The following is a 27,019-nucleotide window of genomic DNA, read 5'->3' as shown; positions in this document are numbered from 1 at the left end:
ACAACAGGATGAATGTAAATGTGGTTTTGCCATAAAAAGGTATGGAGGAAAATATCACGTGCGATACATCTTTGTTCCGATGCTGAAGCTCTGATCTCAGGAGTAATATGGTGCTTCAACTGTGCTAGGATAATACAATATTTCTTCCTTGCAAATATTGTAAAGACTGTGTGGCACAGAGGTAAATTATTTATTTGTGTGGCCCATTTCCCAATAACAAAGAACTCCCTTCATTTGCTCCAGGGAATTGCAAACCTGAGTTTCTATTCAGTGTCTTTGTGGGATTGTGGTTTGCCAAAACATCAATTAGCAGGGTTCTGCTCTTATGTCCTGTCTTAAACAGGATGACATTTGACAGTTCAGAACCCTTTTTTTGGGGGGGGGGGGATGTGATTTGAAACAGTTAAAATATAAAACTGTGAAAAATGCAAGTTACATTGGAAAAGTCAATTTGACTGATGCTCTGCTAAGAATTAGAGCTCCATAAAATAAACCCATTTACTGCTATGAAAAGTTTTCCAGTGTTTTTAGTTTTTTAGTCAAAAATAATAATACTTCAGTGGGGAGATGCCAAATGTGCAAATGGAAAAATCTGTTTTAAATGTTTCGGGTACCATAGTAAGACATAACCAGTCAAAAGGACATTTAAAATGAAAGAAGATGTTGGATTATATCAGAAATCAATTCTTTCTTTCCACCTCTAAAGGCAGCAAAAAAAAAGCATCTTCGGTGGTATGTCTCCTTGCATACTCATAGATCTCCTGTCTCTGAATATGAAGGTTTCATTTACTGATAGCAATGTTCCAATATCTCAGGGATTGCCACAAAGAAGAGGGAGTCAAGCTATTCTCCAAGGCACCTGAGGCAGGACAAGAAGCAACGGATGGACACTAACCAAAGAGAGAAGCACCTAGAACTAAGAAGAAATTTCCTGACAGTTAGAACAATTAACCAGTGGAACAACCTGCTTCCAGAAGCTATGAATGCTCCAACACTGGAAATTTTTAAGAAGAGACTGGACAGACATTTGTCTGAAATGGTATAGTGTTTCCTGCCTGAGCAGGGGATTGGACTAGATGACCTCCAAGGTCCCTTCCAACTCTGTTATTCTGACTGATACAAGACAAATTCAAATTGCCTTGCATAACCATTTCACCTTGTGCACTCATTCACTACTTATTCTTGCAAAACGTATGGCTGTTCAAACCAAATAGGCAACTGAGAAGATAATAAACTGGAGATCACTACTGCATTTTAAAAAAAAATTAACACCTTTGGGGGGGGAAGGCTGATATCAAAAGCAAGTATGAACAGCACAATGAACAATTGAACATGAAAACTATTTTAAGGCATCGTCCCCCCAGCTGAGTGCTTTGCAGGTGAATTAAAATTTCAGCTTCCCTAACCCAGTGCCACAGCCATTTTGGAATTAGACTCAAAATCCAGCATACCTGAAGGAGAGAAATAGTAGCAGTAGCAGTAGCAGTAGCAGTAGTAGTAGTAGTAGTAGTTAGTAGTAGTAGTAATAATAATAATAATTATTATGATCTTCTAAAAAGTGGTAGGTATATGTTCAAGATCAAATCACGGAATCTGATTGGCAATCTTCTTTAATTTAACATGGGACTTGCATATATCTTTCATGTTATAATTGAGCTCATTCACCTCCTTTTAGTTTTAATAAAATCATGAAAGAAGAGAATACATGTAGTTCAGAGTTGGAGTGTTGCAGTTGGTGCTCTCTGAGCTTGGCTGTTTGCTTGAAGATGTTTCTTTACCCAACTAGGTAACATAAGTGCAAGATTGAGACTCTCACTGATGAGGTTAAGTTGTTGAGTAATGAAATGTTTTCAGGCAAACAACTAAGCTCAGAAAGCACCCACAACTCCACAATGAACTGAAGCAATGTTGTAAAAGAAGAGTGGGGCAAAATTCCTCCCCAACAATGTGAAAAGACTGATAAAGTCCTACAGAAAATGATTACTTTACGTTATTGCTGCTAAAGGTTGTTCTATAAGCTCTTGAATCATAAAGTTTGCTTAGTTTTTACATGTGGCTTCTCCATTTTGGCTTTCTTTTTGGAAAAATAAATGACATGGTATAATATGTCAGGTGTTGTTGTTCATCTAAGGGTTGTATTTACCTACTTTTAAGAACTGCTAGGCCAAAAATGCCATGAACCTCCTTTTTACAAGAAAACAAAAATATTTAGAACCTCTTATAGCCCTTCTTGTATTGAGCATACTTATCATGTTGCAGTGTGTGTGAAGATGTAGATTGTAACACAATGATGCAGTATTGTATGTGTATTTAATTTAGGCCTGTTCTCCATATCTACTGCCACATCCTTGTTTAATCAATGCATACCGCTGCATCATTATGGGCTATAGTTCTGGAGCCCAGAGGAGAAAAAGATTAAGTGGTAAAGTAGTAATTATCAGCTACTTTCTTTTATTAGAAGAGCTGGGAAGAAAATATTGTGTCCATTTGTTTAGCTTTCATCTGTATGGTGTTAATTAGGACTGTGTGTGGTCTGGCATTGAAGTCTTGTGTTTTTTGAGTATGTTTATGTTCTTTACAGTTTGGAGGGGAGAAGAGAGCTATTTTTTTAGTTAAAAAGTCTGACCCTAATCAAAGGATCCATATCTGGGGAATAAGGCCCAGAATAGCTGCATTACTACTGTACGGAACAAATGTGTGTTGGTTAAATGGTGCTATAGAAAATTACAGTGTTGCTTATTTAATGTTCCTAATTTTTTATAATTATATGACTGTTTTTGGGATGGGAAAATTATAATCTTGCCTGAATGACTACTATGCGAAAAAGCCTTTACGTTTAGGAACATTCCTTATCTATTTTTCACTTCCACTTTAATTATTATTTTTTTGTGTTGAATAGCTTTTATGCAGCTGATTTGTTTTATTCACCAGATATAATAATTGGTATAGACTTTAATATATTGTTGTGTGTGTATGTATGTGTGTGCAACTTTAAGTCACTACTGACTCCTGGCAACTGCCTGGACTAGTCCCTGCAGTTATTTTGGCAACTGTAAAGTCCTTGGTACTCTCTGAATTTATTGCAGCTGTTTCATTACCCAATTAGGTAGCATTATCACTGCAAATGAGTGTGGGGTTTGCTCCCTGTTTACATACAGGTTTCCTGGCAGATCATACATACAGTTTACATACAGTTTCCTGGCAAAACAGGCCAAGTAGTTTCCTCCTTGGTGGTTCCAGTGGCGTAGCGTGGGTTGTCAGCACCCGGGGCAAGTAATTTGCGCCCCCCTCCACAGTGGGCGGCGTCGGCGACCCAGCGGCTCGGATCGGATTCGCACAGCCAGCACTGCAGAGAGAGAGAGTGAGCCAGGCAGGGGCAGAGAGCTGCGAGTGCGAGCGCGCCCCCCCAGATGTTGCGCCCGGTGCGGCCAGCCCCCCCTGCACCCCCCACGCTACGCCTCTGGGTGGTTCCTTGATTTGTTTTCTGCCTGGTAGTTTGCCTGGTATGGATCCTTGCTTATCTGAATACTGGAAGGGATATATTTTAGTCTTTTTGTTTCCTTCCGGTTTTTTTTTATTGTCTTTTGAATGCTGTGTAAAGGTAGGTATCTCTATGTGTCTAATAATGCCTGATTTGTCTGAATGCCAGGCTTCCAGGAATTCCCTAGCATTTTTTAGTTGGCTTGCTCTAAGATGCAAGTAGTTTCCCAGTTGAAATTGATTTTGAATCTGTCTATGTGTTATGAGATTTAAGGAGTTTTTGCCATATTTTCTCACAGCTAATTGGGGATCATGAATATACTCTGCTAGTCTTTAAGCTGTCTGTCTTACACTGCATGTTATAAATGACCCTGGGTTTTTCTGGCAATATTTTTAGAAGTGGTTTGCCACTGCCTCCTTCATTGGACTGAAAGAGTTGCTCAGCTGGTTTTGTGCCAAAGGTGGGACTGGAATTCACCGTCAATCAATTTCTAGCCACAACACCAGACCTGCTCTTTGTATTGCTTTAGTATATTGTGTATATTTCACATGTAAAGTTTGTGGTGTGATTGAAGATTTACCAAGATTTTTTAGAAGCTAAGAAAAGCTTTCAGTTTATTAGGCAGGATTATATGACCTAAGAAGTAGCAGGCTGCATTTGGATAATGTAGTCCTTTGTTGAGCTTTAAGTTAAAAATGCTTGGTTAAGACAATTCAAATCATTAAAAAAAGACTATAGATAGCCAAAAAAGATATTGAATCAGTATTGTAAATTTTACATTATATTAAAATATAAAGTCCAAAACCCAATTTTTATGTGTTATGATTCCATACATAAGATTGTAATTCAAGAATGGTCTCCAATTAAAATTAAAATCTACATCAGATTTACTTTTTAAATGCAAAGTTATTCTATTTTATTCTAGACATTGAGCCATGCCTCCACCATTTAGCCATCCATTTTTCCAAAGAAGACATCATTTTCCTCAATAAAAGGCATCGGGATCTTTGCAGACATTAACATGCACAATGCCAGTTTTTATATTTTGAAAAGATATATGGTTTAGTGAAATTTAATAACATCTCAGATTGCAATGCAACCCTAATATTTAGAATATATATGCTTTTGATCTTTTTTAGTTCTCTATTCTCTAGTGCTTTTGGCTGTGTTTCCACTTGTTCTAATACTTCTCTTTCAGTAATAAGAAGGTAACAAGGTGGGGCTAAACTCTTTATAAAGAACAATTAGAAACCCAGACTTTGTTCCTTCTTAGCTTAAGGATATTTTATAAACCTACCTTTATTAGCATTTATTTTTTGTTAATCATATATCAAAATTGTTTGAAACATGTTCTCTTTTTCTGTTAAAGCCACTACCTAAAAACATGGTGTCAAGACTCTGTGAATCTAAAAAAGTATGTGCTGCTGCTGATATGCAACTTCAGGTAGGTTAATTGAGTCAAAGTGAAGTTAAACATATTTAGAAGTTGTAACAAAAGCTTAAATTAGTCCACTAATCTTAAATTGTAAGATGTAATTGATTAATGTAGAGTTTGTGCAACATCTTAACAACACTGGAGTATTAAAAAAAATCTTATTTTAACATTGTCTATGATTTTAATAAGTAATCATATAATGCATTGAAGCTTCGTTTGTTTGCCCCTTAAGTAAAATGTCTATGAAACCACCAGTTTACAATATAATCTGCAGAGGAGAGGAAACAGGTTGTTTACATTGCAGGAGTGGATTTAGATGGTTTGTTAATCTAACTTTGTTGTTTTACAAAATTAAAAATTAAACAGGACTGATATAATCCTTTAGAAATGTTTACATTTTATTTATTTGTGCGTTTATCAAATTTCATCAGAAGTGAATCTGGGTTGTGTACAACAATGTATAAATTAGAACAAATTTATAGTAAATGAACCTATTTTATCCATACCATAATTTATATGAATGCATGTTTTTAAATAAAAATCTAATTTATTCCCTTTCTAAATTGGTCTATTTAAGGTTAATTTATGTCATGTAATCTTAACTTTTCCCCCATCTTCCATTATTTTCATTTTAAGGACAGTTCGTTTTATTTGCAACAAAATACTGAATACAGGTTTCATCAAATATTCTTTTATGAAAATATTTTTCATGTGTATTCTGAAATAATGAAAAAACCTTTAGGTTAACTTTTGAGGAGATTAAGCAGTAAATAATTATTTTTACAAGCTGATGGAAATCACATCAAAACAACTTCCTTTTTTACTTGGTGAAAAAAAATGATATGCATTGTTGAGTGTGGGAGAATGCATGACACATAATCCACATTTTAGTCAATTCATCCGGTATTGAGTGAAAACCAATCCATGTAACTAATTAACTCTGCTAGTGGTGGTTGTTTGGAGATTAACTTTGCTCAAATAATCTCTTCAGTTTGCTTCATGTAATTAGCTTGATGACAACATGAAATGATTCTTATTTTTGTGAGCAACTTTAAAGAAGCATTAACTTTAAAGGGGAGGAAGGGATCTTGCTCGAATTTGCAAATGTTCCCAAAGCTCTGCCTTTAGAGAACCTCTGATAGAGTTTAAAAGGTGGGAGGAAGCATCTATGCCTGAGCTGCCTTTTTTTTTCAATATACATAGCAGGGATCAGATGATGCCATCAAGATGGCAAGATGGTGCTTGTTGACCTGAAAAGTGGACCCCACCCTGGGGGGGGAAATATAGGATGATGATGATGACGACGACGACACATAGCAGGAATCTGACCAGTCAAGGAACCCATCTGGTGTCCTAAAGTCCCAATGAAGATGCTGACTCTTGGTCCTCTAGATATGCTGTCTTTAAAATAGTCCATTCTGAAAGGCATTGGCCGTTACTGCCTTGAGGGCAAGAGTAATAATGGCACAGTCATAAAAACTTTTTTTTTGGCAAAGAGACAGTTCTTTTGACATAAGCTTTCATTGGAAATTGCAGGAGGATTAAGAGTTATACCTAGGTCATCCACCTCATCCTGCAAAAAACGAGGACAATCTGAAACATATTTGTGGTTACATGCCTGTCTCTTCCAAGTCACTGCAGGATATCAAGGCTTAGATAATTATACTTTTAAATTCTTCGCTATTTCCACTTCATTTCTCTTCCAAATCCATAGTTGTATTGGGGAAATGTAGAATACCAAGTCCATGATGATAAAGATGCTTAGTTTTTATTTTTAACATCAGAAAAGTAATTTCTAGATTAGGCAGATGGATGGACTGCTGTTTAATTTTTATATTAAAAGTCATACATATTTTAAAAGTATACTTGAATTACTCCAATGTATTAAGTTTTGTTTCCCCCACCGCAAAAAAACAATTAGCAATCAAAAAAGTTCTCAGATACATTTAATAGCCTCCCAGACACTAGGAGCAAAAAATAAAAAGGTGTCCAACAAAATGACATGTCCCAGCAAAGGCAGGTTGTAATGTTCTGCCAACTTTCACAGAGCTTGGAGCTAATAATTGGTTACTTAGATTTATTTGAAATATCTGGGTGTAGTTAAGTCAGTGTTAAGCTAAATGTGCAAACTAAATATGTGTAACCTGTAGTTTAATCTTAATTTCAGAAATCATTCCATAATTTATTTCAGTTATATAAAATAACAGAAGTTTTATCCATCACTTCTAGCAGGATAAAATTTTCATAGTCTAAGAGTGTACAGGCATGCGAACAAACACATATTTTATGCAAAAGTATGCTATCATTTAAAGATCAAGCTTACAGTCCCATAAAAGTAGATGGGATTCATTTTGAAAACTTGAATGCATTGACAAAATAATTGTAAATGTAAGTTGTTCGATATGATTTTTCTTGAAGAAGAACCAAAAAGTACATCTACTGAAGCCTTATTTTTTAAATTTTGCTCCAAGTCTGGTTAATCATTCTGAATGCTGTATGTTTGTGCGTGTGTATGTGTGTGTTGGATTTCTGCATTTGATTTCTATCAATATATTTGTCTAGGTTTTTTATGCTGTCTTGGATCAAATATACCATGGGAAACATCCTTTAAAAAAGTCAACCACAGAAATTTTAAAGGAAACCCAAGAGAAATTTTATGGATTGCCATATGTTCCTGACACTGTGAGTAGCGTATCTCATAAATTAAGAAAAATAAAGGTTAGCAATTGTCATTTTCATATTAACCGCCAAAAGGTATTTTCTTTTAGTGGCATATTCAACATCCTATTAAGCATGTTGTAATGATTTCTTAATGAATATATTTTCCTAAAATTCTCATAATTAGGATTTCAAGAACTGCCTGACTTTCCCCATTCTGCGGCTTTACTTTTAGTGCATTCCCATTAAGTAAATTCCTATCAAAGTTAATGGGAACCACTTGGGATGCTACAGACATTTCAAGGAGAGGGAACATAGGATAAATGTTATTCTCTTCCATTTCCTTTTCTCCAGTTGTTGTTTTTCCCTGGGTTCTATTGAACACTTCATAGAATATCCAGAGAGAGATATACTCTGACATGCACCAATGAGAGAACCTTTTAGAATTACATGTAATCTCATAGGGTTTTTTTTTGTTTGTTTGTTTTTTTGAGTTGTTAATGTTTTATTAAAAGCAGGTGGGCTATTTTTAGAATCAAATATGCATTGTTATCACTTCAGTTTACAGGAACAGAAATTCAAAAAAATTACATTTTTGAATCAGTTTTGAAAATAACACTAAGTTTTGGAATGCTTGTAATTTGCTGCGTTGGTTAAGTGTGTGTACTTTGAACAGGGTCATCTTAAAATACATGGTAAAACCAGCTTGAAGAAGTTGAGTGTAGGAAACAGATCATGAAGTGAATATGGGATAAGCCTCTTTGTGGAATGTTCTGTAAAAACTCTGTGGTGGCTGCTTCATAGGGGTCATTTCATAAATCTAACATTAATTTCAAAATCTTGATGGCTTCTTTTCAAAAAAGAGCTTTTCATTTCTGTATCTAAACAGGTACATTACTGATAACGCCATCGTATAGAGAAAACGAATATTGTAATGCTGTATATTCACTGTAAATCACATTCAGTTCAGTAAAGCTTACTCCTAAATAGACACGTCTAGGTTTCATATAGAGCAGCGGTTCTCAACCTATGGGTCGCGACCCCATTTGGGGTTGATCGACCATTTCACGGGGGTCGCCAAGCAAGACTGTCTGCCATTTTTTCCCCTTTTCCGGCGGGTGCCTTACCTCCCTTGAGCTGGGCCAGCTGGTGGTCGGCCTGCTCCGTCTCTGCTGCTTGCCAGCTACGCCTCGGCTGGCGCAGGGGGAGGAACCACGCATGCGTGGCGCTCCTGGGCAGAGAAAGTCCTTGACTTACGACCGGTTGGGTAGTCCTTGACTTACGACCGGTTTAGTCCTCGACTTACGACCGGTTTAGTCCTCGACTTACAACCGGTTGGGGGTCGCGGCATTAAAAAGGTTGAGAACCACTGATATAGAGAGACCCAGAGGTCTCTTCTTTTGCCTGTCTTTTGTAAGGCATTGAAGAACTGGATTTTCCCCCAGCATTGGGCCAGGAAATTAAGGGAACCTAATTTATTTGGTTTGATTTGTTATGGATGTATGAGCTGCTTCGAGTACAAGATATTTTCATTGTTTTAGTGGGTGTTTTTTTATTTTTTAAAACTTATTATTTATTAATTCAAGTTACATGACTGTCATCTTAAAGTCATATCTCTGGGCGGTTAACGTTATTAAAAATATTAAGGTGTAGAAAGCAGAAAACAAAACTGCCGCCACACTAAAAAACAGATCCATTAAATTAGCAGAGCAATAGCAGTAGCACTTCAACTTATACTAGTAAGCAGTTTACAGAGTCAGCCTATTGCCCCCAACAATTTGGATCCTCATTTTACCGACCTTGGAAGGATGGAAGGCTGAGTCAACCTTGGGCCAGTCAGGATTGAACTGCTGGCAGTCAGCAGAATTAGCCTGCAATACTGCATTATAACCACTGTGCCACCACAGCACAGCATAGAGATAGTACATGGGTCCAGCTTCCAGCTCCCGGCTTCCAGGTGGGTGTCACTATTTTTCTAAGCTGCCCAGACTCACATGGAAAATGGTAGCCTACTGAATTAACAAAATTAAGTTCCATTGAGCTCTAATGGACATATTGATAACTAGTCTCAGTAATTGCAGTGAAGATTCTCAAATCCCAACAACTGGTTGTTATGTCAGTCCTGTGCTCCATAATGGCTGGTATATTTCTGTATTCAAGGCCCATATGGTATCTTTCTAAAAACACCTAAGTGCTTAACTGCATGTGAAATTCCTTTCCTCTTTTCCAGTATAAACTACTACAAAAATATTTATGTCTCTTGTCCTACTTGGTTTATTTATGAGTTGCTAATAAAAGCAGAGAAGCGTTATAAATGGAAACCTTTAATCTCTTACTTAACTCACTTTTCAAAATGTCATGGGTCTTTTAAAATCTTTTTTTACGTTCTATTTTTGAGTTCCATCTATTATTTTTTTATTTTTATATATGATTTTAGGTTATAATTCCCTACACCTGGGATTGAGTCTCACAGTGAAATATATTTTGGGTAATCGTAAGTTTGCATTATTAAAAGGCAATAATATTAATGACCAGAAGACTATGAAGTATGTCTAAATAGCACTGAGTACAAAATTACTTTAAATCTAAGTCTAAAATACGCAATAAATCAATGTCTACAAATATGCAACCACAGAACTTTGTTCACTATTATGTGTCCTGAGGATAAATATTTCTTTCATCCTCAAGTTATTACATGTTCTTTTTGTTACTCTGCATAATGTAATTTTAAAAACTAGATTTCAAAAATCACAGTTAACACAAAGAATTGCTTATTCACAATGGGTACAAACAAAAAACATGTCAGACTTCTAACTACACAAAAAGAACACTTAAATAATTTCTAATGCCAGGCTTCACAAGGCTCTCATAAAATTAGAAAGAGGAACAACATGCAACAGGCCATTTTGTTTTCTAGATCATAAAATGCTAGTGTTTTATTCAGTAGTAGAGTTGGAAGCAGTAACTATAATTTGGGATCTGTTGAACATATAGAAAGTTGAGGAGATTTAGGACCTCGGGTGTTATTTTTTTCTTAACAGGATGACTTAAAAGCCAATTTTGCTCTATCTTCAAAGTCTTAATTCTCTTTGGAAATAATTCTGAGCCTTTTAGAATGTATTTTTTATACTTTATCTTGCTTTTATACCCTATGTTCACTTCCCCAAAGCATGTATCTCTGATGTGATTCATCTAATTCATTGCAGTTTTTCACAAAACAGCATACACGACTTTTATGGAGTTTGGAAAATGCTGGACTAGATGCATATATGACTGCTTCTATATATGACATGCATTCTGAATATTATTTGTAAATGGAAATCTTTCTATAGTCCAGGCTCAAATCTTAATTCAACAAATTTTTTACTAATGCATTATCACAAACATAGATAATAATAATGATGATGATGATGATGATGATGATGATGATGATGATGATGATGATAATAATAATAATAATAATAATAATAATAATAATAATAATAATAATAATAATAATAATAATAATAAAGTTGGAAGGGACCTTGGAGGTCATCAAGTCCAACCTCCTGCTCAGGGAGGTAATCCTATACCATTTCGGACAAATGGCTGTCCAGTCTCTTCTTAAAAACTTCCAGTGTTGGAGCATTCACCGCTTCTGGAGGCAGGTTGTTCCACTGGTTAATTGTTCTAACTGTCAGGAAGTTTCTCCTTAGTTCTAGGTTGCTTCTCTCCTTGATTAGTTTCCATCCATTGCTTCTTGTCCTGCCTTCAGGCGCCTTGGAGAATAGTTTGACTCCCTCTTCTTTGTGGCAGCCCCTGAGATATTGGAACACTGCTATCATGTCCCCCCTCGTCCTTCTCTTCATTAAACTAGACATACCCAATTCTATAGGTCCGTGATGGCGAACCTATGGCACGCGTGCCACAGGTGGCATGCAGAGCCCTCTCTGTGGGCACATGCACCGTCACTCCAGTCCTAGGCCTTCAGCTGGGTTTTATAAAACCTTTTCACTTTAGGCCTCTGCCGCCGTGTGCAAAAAAAAGAAAAGTTCAATCAATTTCAACTTCTTGCGGGAAAAAAAAAATCTTGCAAAGTTGGAACTGATTGATTGACCTTTTTAGTCCCACCCAGTGTGCTGTTACCACCGCAGCCACACCCATCCAATGGGCCATGCCCAACCAATTGGCCACCCCACCCAATAGGCTATGCCCACCCAATGGGCCATGCCTACCCGGCACCCGACAAAACATGTGGGTTTTGGGTTGCAGTTTGTGCACTCGGTCTCTAAAAGGTTCGCCATCACTGCTATAGGTTCTATAGGCTTTGAAGTGACACTGTATTGGTGTTCTAAAGAGACAGGCAACTAACTAAATTTTACTATCATATACATTTCTTAATTAAAGGACTAGACCAGGGGTAGGCAACCTTGGCTCTTTTATGACTCGTGGACTTCAACTCCCAGAATTCCTGAGCCAGCATTTGTACGAATGTTTGCAGTTTGCAGCATTTGCAGTTCAAAAGTAAAAATTTCATCCCCAATAATCTTATCAGCAGATTTTTGTTATCCTTAACAAATTAATTCTATGGAATGCATTATTTTATCATCTTACATTTTAATAGATGCATGTTCATTAAAAAATATTTTGGGCAAACTAAAATTTCTGTAGAGCTTTTCTAAGACATACTCACATTCTGTTTTAGAGAGCCATCAATAGAAGCATTTTATATGATTTTAGAATGCCTTTTTGGAGCTGGAAAAGGTGCAAAAGAGGACAGTTCAAATAATCAAGTGGCTGTAATACCTTACCTATAAGAATGGTAAGATGGCTGGAAAAAAGGAACTGAGCATTAACATGTTCAAGATGTTAGAACAGACAAAACAAACTGTTTCTTCATGCAATGCACAATTAACTAGTGGAATTCATTAACTTAGTATATGGTAATGATCACTAACTTGGATAGATTTAAAAGGAGGTTGGCTAAATTTATGAAGGATGGGGTATTAAGAGCAATTAGTCTTGAAGAGTTAATCCTACTGGGTTAGAAACAGGATCTCTCCTCCACCTGAGCATCTCAGAGGCACGTAGTAACATTCCTACAGAATACTTTATTGGCCAAGTGTGATAGACACCCAAGGAATTTGTCTTTGGTGCATAAACTCTCAGTGTACATGCAAAACAACAATGTAATAATTATCATAATATCAAAATAATCATAATAATGATACCAATAAGAGAAGGTAGTGGAACAGATGTGAAGGATAAAAATAATAGAGCCATACTGCATGGGTAAATATGTATTCTTGGAAGGCTAAAATAAAATAAAAGGAATTTATTAATCTGCCAGGTTGAGCTTTGTCTAGTCAGTTTACTTGGGATGATGGCAAGGCTCAACTTGAGCAGTGGTCCAGTGCTCTATAGTTGTTCTCAAGCAAGAGTGGCTTCCTCAGAGAGGAACATTTGAAAACCATTTCCTGGAAAATCAAAATAATTCTCTCATTATCAGACTTCTGGGGGAGAGGGAAATCTGAAGTTGTCAAAAAAGTATTCCTTCACAATTTTGTTAGTCCATTTTTGAAATAATTCATAATCAGGAGAAAAAACGGTTCTGTTCAAACAATACAGCAAACATTAAACCTCCTTCTCCTCTATTGAAACATTAAACCCTCAGATGAAAAAGATTGTTGTAGACCAAAACTTTAGAAAACCCTTACATAATATACTCTGTTGCTTAATTTTAAATGTTCTCTGTGTTTTGTATTATGGGAACGAGACTAGGTAAACGGAGGGAAAGTATACAGACTGCTGCCAAAATATTTTTGCTCTTCCAGTGGAATAATCTAAGTTGAAGCTGAAAACATTATCAGACAATGATTTAGGAAAGTTACGTGGGGAGAAAAAAATGCTGATTTTAATTTGAAAGCTAAAATATGCTTCTTATTTAATGTCTTCTTTTTATGTTGCAGGCAGCCTGCAAGCAATTATAGAAAGAATAGTTGTTTGTTGGTAGAACATAAGGAACACTTTATTTTATAAGAACAAGCATTTTATAAAAACAAGACCAATGACTATTTGAGAAAAATGATAGACTTTTATCACAGGGTAGAGTGCTAGTTTATTTGGAAATATTGAGAATAACTTCCAAATAATAGGATGGTGCAGCATTCCATCAAAGTAACAATATTTTGATTAACTATTTTTCTATTTTACAAAAAGAAAGCCTGATTAATTAGCTAGTACTGGTGCATATAATAGGTGTGTACAGATAGTCTTCAACTTATGACCACAATTGAGCCCAAAATTTATGTTGCTAAGTAAGACATTTGTTAAATGAGTTTGCCCCATTTTATGGCCTTTCTTGCCACAATTGTTAAATGAATCATTGCAGTTGTTAAGTTAGTAACGCAGTTGTTAAGTGAATTTGGCTTCCCTATTGACTTTGCTTGTCAGAAAGTTGCAAAAGGTGATCATGTGACCCAAAGACACTGCAACCGTCATAAATACGAACGAGTTGACAAGCATCTGAATTTTGATCACATGACATGGGAATGCTGCAATGGTCATAAGTGTGAAAATGGTTATAAATCACTTTTTCAGTGCAACTGAAACTAAACATCCAAAGTTGAAATAATGGAACCGACATCTTAAAAATTCCAAAAATGCCCTAGTAGGTTTTTTTATATATATCATATTTCTTAGCCACCCCTCTTCCTTGTTAAATTTACTTTTAACAATTAACAAAGGTACCTTTTAATGTACCTTTTTTCCCCTACAGCAGTGTTTTTCAATCTTGTCAACATTAAGTTGTATGAACTTCAAATCCCAGAATCTCCAGCCAGCATGAACACACATCTTAAAATTACCAACATTGAGAGACACTGTCTTAGCGATATCTTACTGGCTTTTTAAACACTGCTCAGAAATGGTATTAGCAGTATTTAAAATAGAAACAGCGAGTTAATCCATTACAGACAATTAATATTAAAATTAAAATTAACAGATAGACATTTGCAGAGGAATAGAAAGATTTCCTTGACAAAGGAAGATTAGAATTGTTAGAACTTGTAAGAGAAAGTATTAATTCAGTCCTGGGCAAGCAGGAAGCCATGATTTTGTTTGCTATAAGAGAAAGTAGATGAAAACTCTGGCAAGCTTTCAAGATTCTGTTTTTATAACCTACAGTGATAAAATAGAATTTCCATAATCCTTGAGAGGTGTCTTCCCTGACCTGGCCTACTTTGAAGGGCTGACAGTAATTTATTTCCATGTTTGTATTTGGATAAGTAGGAAGTTGTTCTTTGAATGGTAGCAAAGATCTACCTCTACTGTAAGTTTTTGGTATTTGCAGCATTTCATTCATCTGCATAGAAGATAAAACACAATGGCATCTCTAACTTGCAAAGTGATTTTTGTATAAAAATAATTAGTTTAAGAGTGACTGGCATACAGTATGTACATATGTGTAAATTATAAATGGTTACTTTAGTTTCAGAACAAAAATAATTGAGAATTACCATTTCCTCCTTTTAAACTCTGTTTCTTGTACAGGCCTGGCAACTCCGATTCAGCCATCTTGTGGGTTATGGTGCTAAGTACTATTCCTATCTCATGTCTAGGGCTGTATCATCTATGGTATGGAAGCAGTGCTTTGCACAGGATCCATTCAACAGGTATGAAGTGAAATGCAGACCACTGCACTTTTTAAAAGAGAAATGTTGATTAACCTCCAGATATCATTGAACTGTTATATCTATACTGCTCTTCTTTTTCTTGTTACAATATTTTTATCAAACCCAGGAGTAAAGCATTTATTGTAAGTTGAGTTGAGATGGGGACCTATTGTGGCATTGGTTTATATACATGCCCAAATGCATTACGCCTCTGGATATGGGAGAAATTCAAGAAAAAGAACCCTTTGGAACCTCAGCTGGTGCATGCAGACATATAGGATGTGATAGGATTCTTCTGCTGCGCACATCTGCTGAGAAATGAATTAAACTGAGAATCTCATTTGTGCTATTTGGAATGATGCAACTTTAATCATTGGCAGTATATTTAAAATATTTTTTGATCGTACGGTCCATGGAGATTCTGGAAAGTTTACAAAAAGGAGAAACAAAAACAATAAATGGATATATCTATAAAGGTAACCCAGAACCAAAGGAATAAAATTCTCTTTAGTTTCTTATGGAATGCAGGGAAGGAAGGGGTCAAGCATATCTCACGGAATTATGTGTTCTGAAGAATGGGGCAGCCATAGAGAAGATCTGTCACTGCACCTGTGCCCAAGTTGGCCTTCTTAAAGTAGGGGACATAGCGGCTTAGTCAATTCTGTCTGTTTTTCCTGCTGTAAATAGAAATAAACTTTGTAATTATGCAGCGTACAATGGAGCAGGCAATTAAGGACGTTGCCTTTACCTTTGAAAGTTAAAAGGTTAAGGATTTGTGATAGCCATTAGCAGTTCCCTTACTAAGAAAAGATACGTGGTTTGATAGTAGTTCCTGAGGGGAAGAAACCTTGGTCTGCTCAGTGATTGCACACTGAATACAAATCAGCAGCATATTGTAGCTGCAAATGAAAGCAAATATAATTTGAAGGTGCATCAATAGAAGTATAATGCATAGTTTCCAAAGCATGAGAAGTAATAGTTCTACTATATTCTTTAATGATCAAGTTACAACTTAAATCTGATGTTCAGTTCTGGGTAATGTACTTTAAGAAGAATTCAAACAAACTGGAACCATATTCAGAGGAAACAACAAGGATGATCAGAGAACTAGAAAGTGAAGCTTGCAAGGAGGATTGAAAGAAATGAATATATTTAGACTTGACTAATGAGGAAGATATATGAAAGGATGTCATCTAGAAGATAGTTAGGACCTCTTCTTCAACTTCCAGAGTCTAAGACACAGTATAATGTATTTAAATTGCAGAAAAGTGGATTAGAAAAAACTTCTAAACAGTAAGAGCAGAGTGGAAACAAACTCCCAGAGAATTAATGAAGGTTTCTCAGCCACCTGAGATGCTTTGATTTGGATTCCTGTACTGAGCAGGAGGACTTTTCCATATGATTATATCATTTTATCTCTAGTACAGTACAGACACTTAACCTGTCCAGATAACATGGTGGTTCACCTATATATAATTCCCATATCACGTTCCATGTGTGAGCTATCCACTCCTCATTAATCCCATGGACCCAAAGTGGGCGATCTGTGATGCTTCGTTTCTTCTTCACGTACAGCTGCCATCAGTTATAATCATCATGTGAAATGGTCAGGAACATTGAGAGCTGCCATTTCTCTTTATTAATTTCTTCTGGATGTTTCCAGGGCACCACTAATTTGTTACAATTTGCTTACTGTGCTCTATAAATTTATTTAGTGAGTGCTTTTGTGCTTCGGTTATATGTGTTTTTTAAATGTAAAATCTAAATCATTAGATATTTTGTTTCTTGATAGTTTTGTGAGGAACTTGGAGAGAGGTGTGACGTGAAATTGAACTGGTTGTGATTGCAGATAATTGGAACCATAATGCTATCTCTTCCTTCAGAGCAATGGGTGAACGTTATCGGAAAGAAATGCTGGCACATGGTGGTGGCAAAGAACCAATGCTCATGGTTCAAGGTAATATAAATATTGTTACCCTTTTATTGCTTCTGACAATACTTTCCCTCAGTAACTTTTAGGAATGGCTGTGGTTTGTAATTCAACATGATTTCTATTATGTATTTTAAAAAACCTTATGAACATAAGTTATAGCCATCAATTCTTATTCTTCAGAGACAATCTTTAGAAACCACAGAATACTTTCAGTTATCGTTGTTAGGGATAGCATATTGTAATCTTCTAGCATCATTCTAATTTTTCTCATTTTTTATGGTATTCACTGTTAGTGCCATAATTAGTGTAATTATTTTTCCCTTCCTTATCAAGGGCAGGCACATAATGCCTTTTACCCCAGTGAAGCCAGGAAGAGGGATATAAATTCAGAAATAAAATAAAAAGTGGCTATTTGTTGGGCATAGCTCTTTACTTCTATACTCTATACTCAATTGCTGGTGGATATTTTGATACTCAGAATGTTACTTAGTAAGTGCAGATTAGTTTAATGTTTACTTAAAAGGTATGTGTCATTTAGAAGATGTCATGGATATTTTAGCTTAGCAATTAAGCAGCAGTAAGTAGTAACTTAATCAAAGTAGTGGAACCAGCATAATTACAAAATTTCCAAATAATGAGATAGCAGCCTTTTACTACAATGTTTGATGAATGCAGTTTGCAGGTGGTTGAAGCTCGGGGGAGGGGGGGGGTGCAGGAAAGGCATGATTAACAGTTAATGTTTTAATATGGAAGTGGACTTCAATGAAAGTGATCCCTAGAGTTCCTGTAGATTTGGGATGAATTACTATAGATTTGGAAACAATTAGCACAAATACATTAGCTTACAAAAATATAAATGGCAGCTCTGTTTTTAAATCCAGCACCACCCACCATTTACAACATATCTCAAAAAGGAGTATGTTGTTGCAGTCATTTCATCCTTAGGGCTCATACAGGAAACGTGAAGAATAAGTTCTCCCCTCTCCCCCCAAGATATGGTGATATGGTCTTGCCCTTAGTTTCTATTTGAGGGAAATACTTAGTTCTTTTCATGAGAAAAAGGATTTTGTTAATATGCCTCCTCGGTACTGTAGATTTTCAGTCTTTGACCTCATTGTATCATTTTAGGTTTGGTAAAACATATAATAAAATAGTACTTTATTTTTTTTTTAAAAAAAAAAAGCCCCAGAGGATCAAAAAAAGAATGATAGATGAGCTATCCATTAAGTTTGATATGTTCAGGGGCTGGGGGTGGCTTGGGGAGATGGTACATTCAGTGTATCATTTTATTCCCATATTGGAGATGGCTTTTACTTCTAAACTTACAAGCTGAGGTGGGATTTGAGTCTGAGTGTTGATCTGAATTTAATGGCTTTTTTGGGTGGCACAGGAGGACATTTATCATTGTGTTTGTCCAAAGGCTTCTCATCCAATTGACTTATTATTTCTGGAATAGAAAAAATAATGCATGTTTTCAAATTTCCAAAATAATGTTAAAAGTAAAAATGTTTGGCTACATTTTATTTTGTGGTTGTTTTTTTCATTTGCACTATTTATCCTTTAAAACAGACATGTCAAACACAAGGCCCGGGGGCCAGATACGGCCCGCGACATGGTTTCATGTGGCCCACGAAGCCATCCTGGAAACAGTGAGGGAATGGGCCCCGCTACCTTGGCCCTGGCCCTGGCCACCCAGGAGCCAATTTTGTGGTGGCCATCTATGCTGAAACGCATTCAGTTTTAGCTCCACAAGGCCATCTGGAAACAGCAAGGGACCAGCCCCTGCCGCGTCGGCCCCGCCCCTTGGGTGCACGCTGGGGAGGTGTCACCCTTTGTGAGGAATGAAGAAATGCACCATCGCCTGGAAGTGGCCAGCAAATGGCCCTCGCCTACTTCACATATCCGGCTTGATGGGCTCCAGGGGAGGGGTTTCAGCAGGCTCTTCCAGTGGACGATGCTTTTGCGCTTGCCCTGGTCCCACCCCCTTCTACCAGAGACCCTCAGATCTGTCCCACTCCTGTCCAGGCCCCCAGAGGCACCCTTGACGCGAACGATGTAGAGTTGGCCATGCCCACCCAGTAGGCCATGCCCACCCTGGCCACACCCACCCGGCCCCCCGAGGACAACCGCAATGCTGATGTGGCCCTCAATGAAATTGAGTTTGACACCCCTGCTTTAAAACATCTTCAGGATATTATAGGCTTCAGGTTGCATTGAGATCTTCACCCGATGTTTCTTTTTTCTTTTTGGGAACTACTATTGTACACACAAAAATGCATATTCACGCTAGTTGACTCTTGTAGATATATATTAAAGGCTTCAGTGGACTATTTCAGTTTGGCTAAAAGCATTCTGTAGTGTTACTAGAAGGAGAAGAAGAAAAGGAGAAAGAAACTCAAATATCTGAGCCACATTGAGCGATTTACTAGGTACTACTACTATAAATTGTGTACTAAAGTTATATTTATGTTGGCAGTTCTAAAGGAATGATTCACATCAGAGAGAAGCAGTGTTTTTATAAAGTTTGTTTCTCTAATGTTAAACAATATCGGAATTTTCCTAATGTAACTTTTAAAATGTTAATGGCACAAGAAAGGCATGCTTGTGTGTGTTAGGCTGTGTCTTTTCCTTCTATGTATAAAAGAGCAGATGTTCTGAATCATCATTGATTGTTTAAACTACAAAGACCAGTGCATCGTTACCCAGCGTTCTCTGCTAGAAAAGCAGAAAAGCAATTTAAATTACGGTTAAACTTAAAATTGCAGTTGGAAAATACTATCTCTGGACGCAACAAAATTTGAGGAAAATATTCTGCAAGCTACCTTTTCTTAGTGTTATGTGATACGTATTAGTCATAGGTACGTGCAGGAAGCAAATGACAAAATACATGTCTCAATGCAAATTATGCCTCTTAGGTACAATTTAAACAAGCATAAAAGAATGGAGATTGCATCATGATGTCACAACATACCATGCATCATTTTGGTATCACTTGAGATTAGGACAGACACCGGCAGCATTAGTGTGAAGGCTGTTTTGAATAAACTCTGCCCACATTTGGCGTGACTAAGAACGCTTCCAAGCCAGGTAGCAATGAGGGCAAAGAAAAGAGATGCTGCAGCCTTCAGGTTGGCTGTTCTGTTCTGAGAGTGTCTTTGCTGATCCTGCTAGCCTGTTTTGTTTAGGGAAAAGCCCTCTTTTTTTCCACAAAAGGCAGTCCCAGAAATGTTCTTCCTAAGTTATCTTGTGTATCAAAGCCAGCAGCATGAGGGACTTTGTTCTGTACGTGACCTTTGCCCACCCAACATACGAAAAGTGGTGGAACCAATGAAGAGAAACATCATTGAGTGGCAGGGCCATTTTCTGTCTTACCTTTTCTGGGGAGGGGAGGGGTGTAGGGACAGGCACGTCCTCATACCTGTCTTGATTCCTGGCAACCAACTGGACTAGGTCCTGCAGCTTTCTTGGTGAGATTTCAGAAGTTGTTTGCCATTGCCACATACCTAGGACCGGGAGACAGTGACTGGCCCAAGGTCACCTTGTGGGCTTTGTGCCTAGGGTGGAACTAGAACTTTTGGTTCCCATTTTCTAGCCCAGGGTCTTTAACCACTATACCAGCTGTCTCTCTTCCCTCTTACTAGAACATAAATGTTTGAATGAGGCGTGAGAAAGGATTGAAAGAGAAGTAGTAGAAATTATACCCTCCAATTATTTAACAATACCCCAATATGACTATATTAATTATACATTGATCATAGTATTAAAGATGAAATTATTGGCAATCTTAATTATATTAATATACAATGAGATATTTCTAGGAAGTGCTTTCAGTTTGTATCCTGGGTACATACCTGCAATATTCCTCCTTAATTAGGGCATGACATAATGAAGAATATACAGGTAGTTCTCGACTTACAACTATTTGTTTAGTGATAGTTTGAAGTTACGGCAGCACTGAAAAAAGTGACGTATGACCAGTTTTCACACTTTTGACTGTTGCAGTATCCCCTTGAGTTCAAATTGAGGTGCTTGGCAACTTAGCATGTATCTATGAATGTCTCACTGTCCCGGGATCATGTGATCACCCTTTGTAACCTTCCCAGCCGGCTTCTGACAAGCAAAGTCAGTGGGGGAAGCCTTAACGATCACATGATTCACTAAACAACTGCAGTGATTTGCTTAATAACTGTGGCAAGAAAAGGTCATAAAATGGGGCAGGACTCGCTTAACTGTCTTGCTTAGCATGGAAATTTTGGGCTCAATTGTCATAAGTTGAGGACTATCTCTATATCGGATCAGAAATATATCAAGGAGCAAAGTAGCTTTGCTTGAAATGGGCCGAAGTATTGCAAATTATATATAAATGGCAGGAAACTACAGCGAATAGATGAACCTGTGTACTTTGGCGGGAATGTTTATGGAAGACGAGAAACAGATGAAAAAAACTGATGTGCAGATGTTGGTAGAAAGGATGTGGGTGGTATGTAGTCTGTAGAAAAGAATGAATGTTTGCCAGAAGAAATGAAAATAGTTGTCTATAAGAATGTACTTCTGCCCACTTAGTCATATAAAAGAGTGGAATATGTCAAGAGAAACATAAATGTTGAATGCAGTGGGGTGAAGTGTGCATGGTAAAACAAGAATGGATAGGTTAAGAATGAATTACTGCTGAAGGAATGTGGATTGAATACAAACGTGACTGATGAGCACAAAAGAACTGTTGAGGTGGGTTGTTCACCTCGTGAACATGAATGAGGATTGCAGACTTGTATGGTATTCCTAAAAGTATTCTTTATTGTCTCTTTCAATCTAATGTATATTTTTAAGCCCAGAAAAGGCATAGCTACTTTTAAACATCTATTGGCAGGTCGCCACCTGCCCACCAGATTTAGCAGGTAAGGCCTGCTCCATGTCCCTTCCATGAAACAATGTCATCTTGTTGGACTTAGGAGTCATGCCTTCTTTGTGGTAGTTCCTCTGTAGAAGAACATGAAATAATGGATGGCCCCAACATTCTTATTTTTTCACAACACAAGATGTTAAAAAGCCATCTCTTCCTCCAGACATTTGATCTCTGCTGTTTAATGTTAATTCCAATAAATTGGAATTGCTGTTTGCGATTTCATCATTTACAATTTGGATTATTTAAATTGTTGTTTTAAACTTTGTATGCTGTCCAGAGTTACTGCCATGAGATGAACAGCCATAGAAATCCGGGGAGGGGGAGGGGGAGGGGGGAATGACATCAAATCCAACACATGCTTTCCAGATTTGGACCTGAATACTGCATGTCTCTAGAAAATTGCCAGATAAATATATGGAGGAAGGATGAATAGTTCAAGAGGAAAGACTTATATTTTCTTAACATTTCTTTTGAAAATAGTAGATTTTATTCCTTATTACTATTTGGGCAATAAAGTGCTAATTGTTGATAATTTGGCATTTCCAATCCAATTCACTGATTCCATGTTTCAAGGCAGAGGTTCTGGACAGCTTTGTAAGGGTAATTCACTGTGGTGGGGCTTATTGTACTTTCAGTTATGGTTAATTTTTATCAGGTGTTTAGAAGCAACATTCAGTTAGTTTTGAGTATCTCCCTTTGATATTTCCTAGGTATGCTACAGAAGCAACCATCAGTGGAAGATTTTGTGGATGCCCTTGTTTCAGACTTAGATCAAGACTTTGAAACATTCTTTATGGATTCTGAATAACAGAGAAGAATATTTTGAAAGTTTTTGGATGTATTAACAGTGTACATAGAAGTTCTGTCTGATTGGCATTTGTAAAAATGTGTGTATAAAATAAATGGTTTACTTGAAAAGTAAAATGTTTTTTTTTCTTTATAGAAAGATAAGAACTTAAGCATGTTTGGTGCAGCATTCACATATTTGGAATTATTTTTATTTGAATATATGTATACTAAAATAACTGCTTCCCCCAGAAATGTTCAGAAAAAGGAGACATAAATCCTCAGTACAACAAGCAGGTTACATACATACCCACCACCAAGATGCCATGTACAAAGGTTAAGTAGTAGTAAGCAAAAGAAATTAAAGGTAAGAGAAAAGAAATATACCTTAATATAGTTTATGTAAACACTATCATATATCATATTCCACTTTGCAATTGGCCTTTTGTTCTTTAAATTTCTTGTTATTTTTTTTTTTAAGAATTTCATCAACTCTATCCAACCGTGACTTTTTTTTGTATTTCCCTTCCTCTCATTCTGTTCTCTCTTCTTTCATATATTTGTTTTATGGTCCAATCCTTGTTCAGCTCTTCTGTATGATTAAATCATCTGAATGTGCTTCTTTCATACTGGTCATCCACTTTTGTGTTCCATCATCATTCATTCTTCTCTTATCACATACATTTCTTTCTTAATTATCCCATTCCTGCTACCATGAACTTCCGGTTATGTTCCTCAACTCTAACTGCTGCATAACAAAGGGAGTGACTGATTTCTTTTATGCAGCTTTGGACAAAACGTTGACTCCTCTTAACCTTTGCATGTCTTAACTTTTCCCCAGCTACTCTGTCATCCGTCACAAGATGAATGCTTTCATTAACATGAAAGCATTCATAATTCCCAGGTCTCCAAAAGACCATGTCTTGAACAAGAAAGATACAATAGGATGAAAATACAGGATCTCATCTGGCAGTTTCATGAAGGAAAATAAAGGAAAAGAATGCATTAGATGCAAGGAATGCAAGAGAAAAAGTGTTTGTCTCTCTGTGTTTCTGTATTCCTAATGAAACTCTTGCTGCAGAGTACGTCAAAAATTTAAAGAATTGCACATATATTTAAATATGCAACTGGGTTAGATGCCCAAGATTCAAAACGATTATGCCTAAATTGATTAAATCAGGTTGCTGGGCTCAGAAAGCACTTTTGTATATTTGAAGTTCTCTTTAAGTCAGCGGCCCCCAACCTTTTGAGCACCAGGGATCAGTTCCGTGGAGAGAGGTTTTTCCATGGATCGGAGGGGGTGTGGTTTCGCTTGCTGCCTGCATCCTGCAGATAGGACTTTGCTTGTTTGTGCAGCCCGGTTTCTGAGGTGCTGCAGATTAGTGCCGGTCCACGGGTTGGGGATCCCTGTTTTAAGTCTTGCATGTGATTTTTCTTCACTATTCTACTCCAGCGTATATAGGTCAGGGGATGAAAATGAGGAAAGAAAAGAGGAAATTATCACTGAAGGCCAAATGCACTGTTAAAGTATCCAGGAGTAGAAAGAGTGAACGAAATCAATATTAAATATTTTGTTTTCCTTGTGAGTTGCAGGCTAGAAGGTGAATGCTGCCTGGATCACTGATTGCAATAAGAAGTAGCCATCTTTTTTCTCTGGAGCTTTTCAGTGGCAAGCTCTGTGGGTGCCCGAGGCACATATCTTTGTCCCTTAAAGCCTTTTCTAAGCTTTACAAGTATGTTTTTACAGCTTGTCATTTAGGGGCTCCTTCCCATTTCCAACAATGTATGCAGGGCACTCCTTTTTCAAGCACATTGATGCAGTTCTGTGCCATACTGATCCTGTTGTTGTTTTTTTTAAATAGAAGTGTCCATGCATGCTTGCTTCTCTCCCTCACAATGCCAGGAAGTCATGCAATTAGTCAAGCACATTAATGCTTTGCACTTAATTTGGCTCTAACTGTAACTGTGGGGAACCTATCATATTTTCTTTGAGTAGAAGGTTTTTTTATGAAAAGTACAATTCATTTTAAATTAATCGTTTTAGCTTTACTATGCAGTAAATAATGTTACCATAATGACAAAAGCAATACTAGCCTTTCTTTTCCTGCACTTGGAAAAAGATGGGTGATAAACTCATCCCCTTGTAACATCTTGTTTAGACTATTGCAACACACTCTACATAGGTTGCCCCTGAAGAGCATTTAGAAACTTCAACTGGGGCAGAATACGGTTGTGCGGGTAACAAATGGTGCCAGATACAGTATACCGCACATATAATCCTAGTTCTGCGTGAGCTACATTTGTTACCGGTTTGTTTCTGGGAGCAATTTAAGGTAACAGTTGCCACCTTTAAGGCCCTACATGGTTTGGGACCAGATTACCTAAGAGATTGCCTTTTTCAATTTCTGTTTTGTTTTTCTTATCCTAAGTAATACACTTCTGACTGATCCTGTTTGAACTGTTTGATTTTGACTGATCAGTGCCTGATCCCTTTCATCTCAATTCCCTGATGCCTAAGACATAATTGTTTCATTTGACTATGTTGAGCTTTCCCATGTTCATATTTGCTATGTTTTATGCTCCTATTGTAATTCCATCTTTGCAGCTTTGGATTATATTTTCCCATATGGCAACATCAATAACAAAGGCATTCATCTAGCCACCTCATGAATACCACTAGTACTCCAAAGGATCCTCAGTTCTTCCTCAATAACATGATATCTATATCTATGTATCTCTATATCTATCTATCTATCTATCTATATCTATCTCTGTCTAGATATAGATATATATACAAGTTTTTATCGCACTCTTCTTGTTTTTTATAAATAACTCAAGTGGTGAACATATCTAATACTCTGTCCTCCTCCTGTTTTCCCTACAACAACCCTGTGAGGTGAATTGGGCTGAGAGAGAGTGATTGTCCCAAGCTCACCAAGCCAGCTTTCATACCTAAGATGGGATTAGAACTCACAGTCATCTGGTTTCTAGTCCAGCACCTTAACCACTACACCAAACTGGTTCTGATGAGTTCATGTGGAATTCATGCTCATATTGAGTTTATGCTGAGTGCCATCTGACCTGAAGGGCCCATCATCTAACATTATATTGTCAATCATTTTAGATTTTTCTATCTATATGGTTTTCTTGTAAAAAATATAGTGCTTTATTGTTACCTTCTCCAAACAATATTCATTAATGCCTTTTGCCATTGTCACTAAAGTGATCATCTGCCTCCAAGATCTCCCTGTATTGCTGTTCCGCAGTATTAGGATGGCCTTGGGTGATCCTACTGGGAATATATACTTTTAGCTTAAGATTCCTGATGTTTTTCACTCATCTTTCTTGGGAACATACACCTGCCACAACGAGGCAGCACAGCACAGCAGAGCCCTGTTAGTGCAGTGGTTAAAGTACAGTATTGCAAGCAAACTCTGCCCCCAGCCTAGAACTCTCTCCCGTTGGGGCTCAAAGTTGATTCAGCTTTCCATCTTTCCGAGGTCGGTAAAATGGAGACCCAGATTGTTGGGGGCAATATGCAAATAATGTTTCAACATTGTGAACTACCCAGAGACTGCTCTAAAGTGCTATGGGGCGGTATATATGCCTAAACGCTATTGCTACTTGGAGGCATAACTACTTAGGTCCCTATAAATGCTGCCACTTGCTTCTCTGCCTTGATGGTGCAAAAAAATCAGACTTTTTACAGCTACAAAAATTAACTTTTAACTGATAGTTATGGGGCTCAGCAAGCTTCTATCCAGGCTTTGTACTGAGCATTATTTTGGCTAAATTTATACAACATGCTAAACCAGGATTTGATTAAGTATGTTTTGCTGAACAATACATAGTGACCTGGTTTGCTCATTATGCTAAAAAATAAATGTAAACATAGTTTACCCAGGTTACTAATAGGCGTACTCTGAAAGATTCAATAGGTTTGCCAGTTCCCAAGATCAAGAATTGAAGGCAGACTTCTCTTTTATTAATTTCAGCATATAAACAGAGCCAATTATACAATGCTAATTGGATCCTGGAAAAGATGAGAACTGGGCTGAATTAGACTATGACTGATTTGATTATCTTTTCTGTGGTTGTATTTATGCATTTAACACATTTTTATACTGTTCTTCATTCTGCTTAGAATCTGAAAATTGTATTCGATCACAAC

The 27,019-nt window shown here is 37.0% G+C and overlaps 1 protein-coding gene across 1 annotated transcript in view; it reads left to right on the top strand.

Moving 5' to 3' along the window:
• The window catches only part of MIPEP (mitochondrial intermediate peptidase), a 53,177-nt gene extending 30,197 nt beyond the window's left edge, over positions 1 to 22,980 (top strand). Inside the window, exons 15-19 of the mRNA XM_015817033.2 lie at positions 4,851 to 4,925; positions 7,479 to 7,598; positions 15,105 to 15,226; positions 17,110 to 17,183; positions 22,773 to 22,980. Of these exons, the coding sequence (XP_015672519.1) occupies positions 4,851 to 4,925; positions 7,479 to 7,598; positions 15,105 to 15,226; positions 17,110 to 17,183; positions 22,773 to 22,870 (489 nt within the window). The 3' untranslated portion in view covers positions 22,871 to 22,980. The remainder of the gene's footprint in view (positions 1 to 4,850; positions 4,926 to 7,478; positions 7,599 to 15,104; positions 15,227 to 17,109; positions 17,184 to 22,772) is intronic.
• The last annotated feature ends 4,039 nt before the right edge of the window (positions 22,981 to 27,019 follow it).

Source organism: Protobothrops mucrosquamatus, unplaced genomic scaffold (assembly GCF_001527695.2).
Source record: "Protobothrops mucrosquamatus isolate PMUCROS unplaced genomic scaffold, P.Mucros_1.0 scaffold549, whole genome shotgun sequence".
In the NCBI taxonomy this organism is placed as follows: Eukaryota; Metazoa; Chordata; class Lepidosauria; order Squamata; family Viperidae; genus Protobothrops; species Protobothrops mucrosquamatus.
Note: the sequence above shows the minus strand (reverse complement) of the source record. Positions and strands in the feature narration are given on the sequence as shown.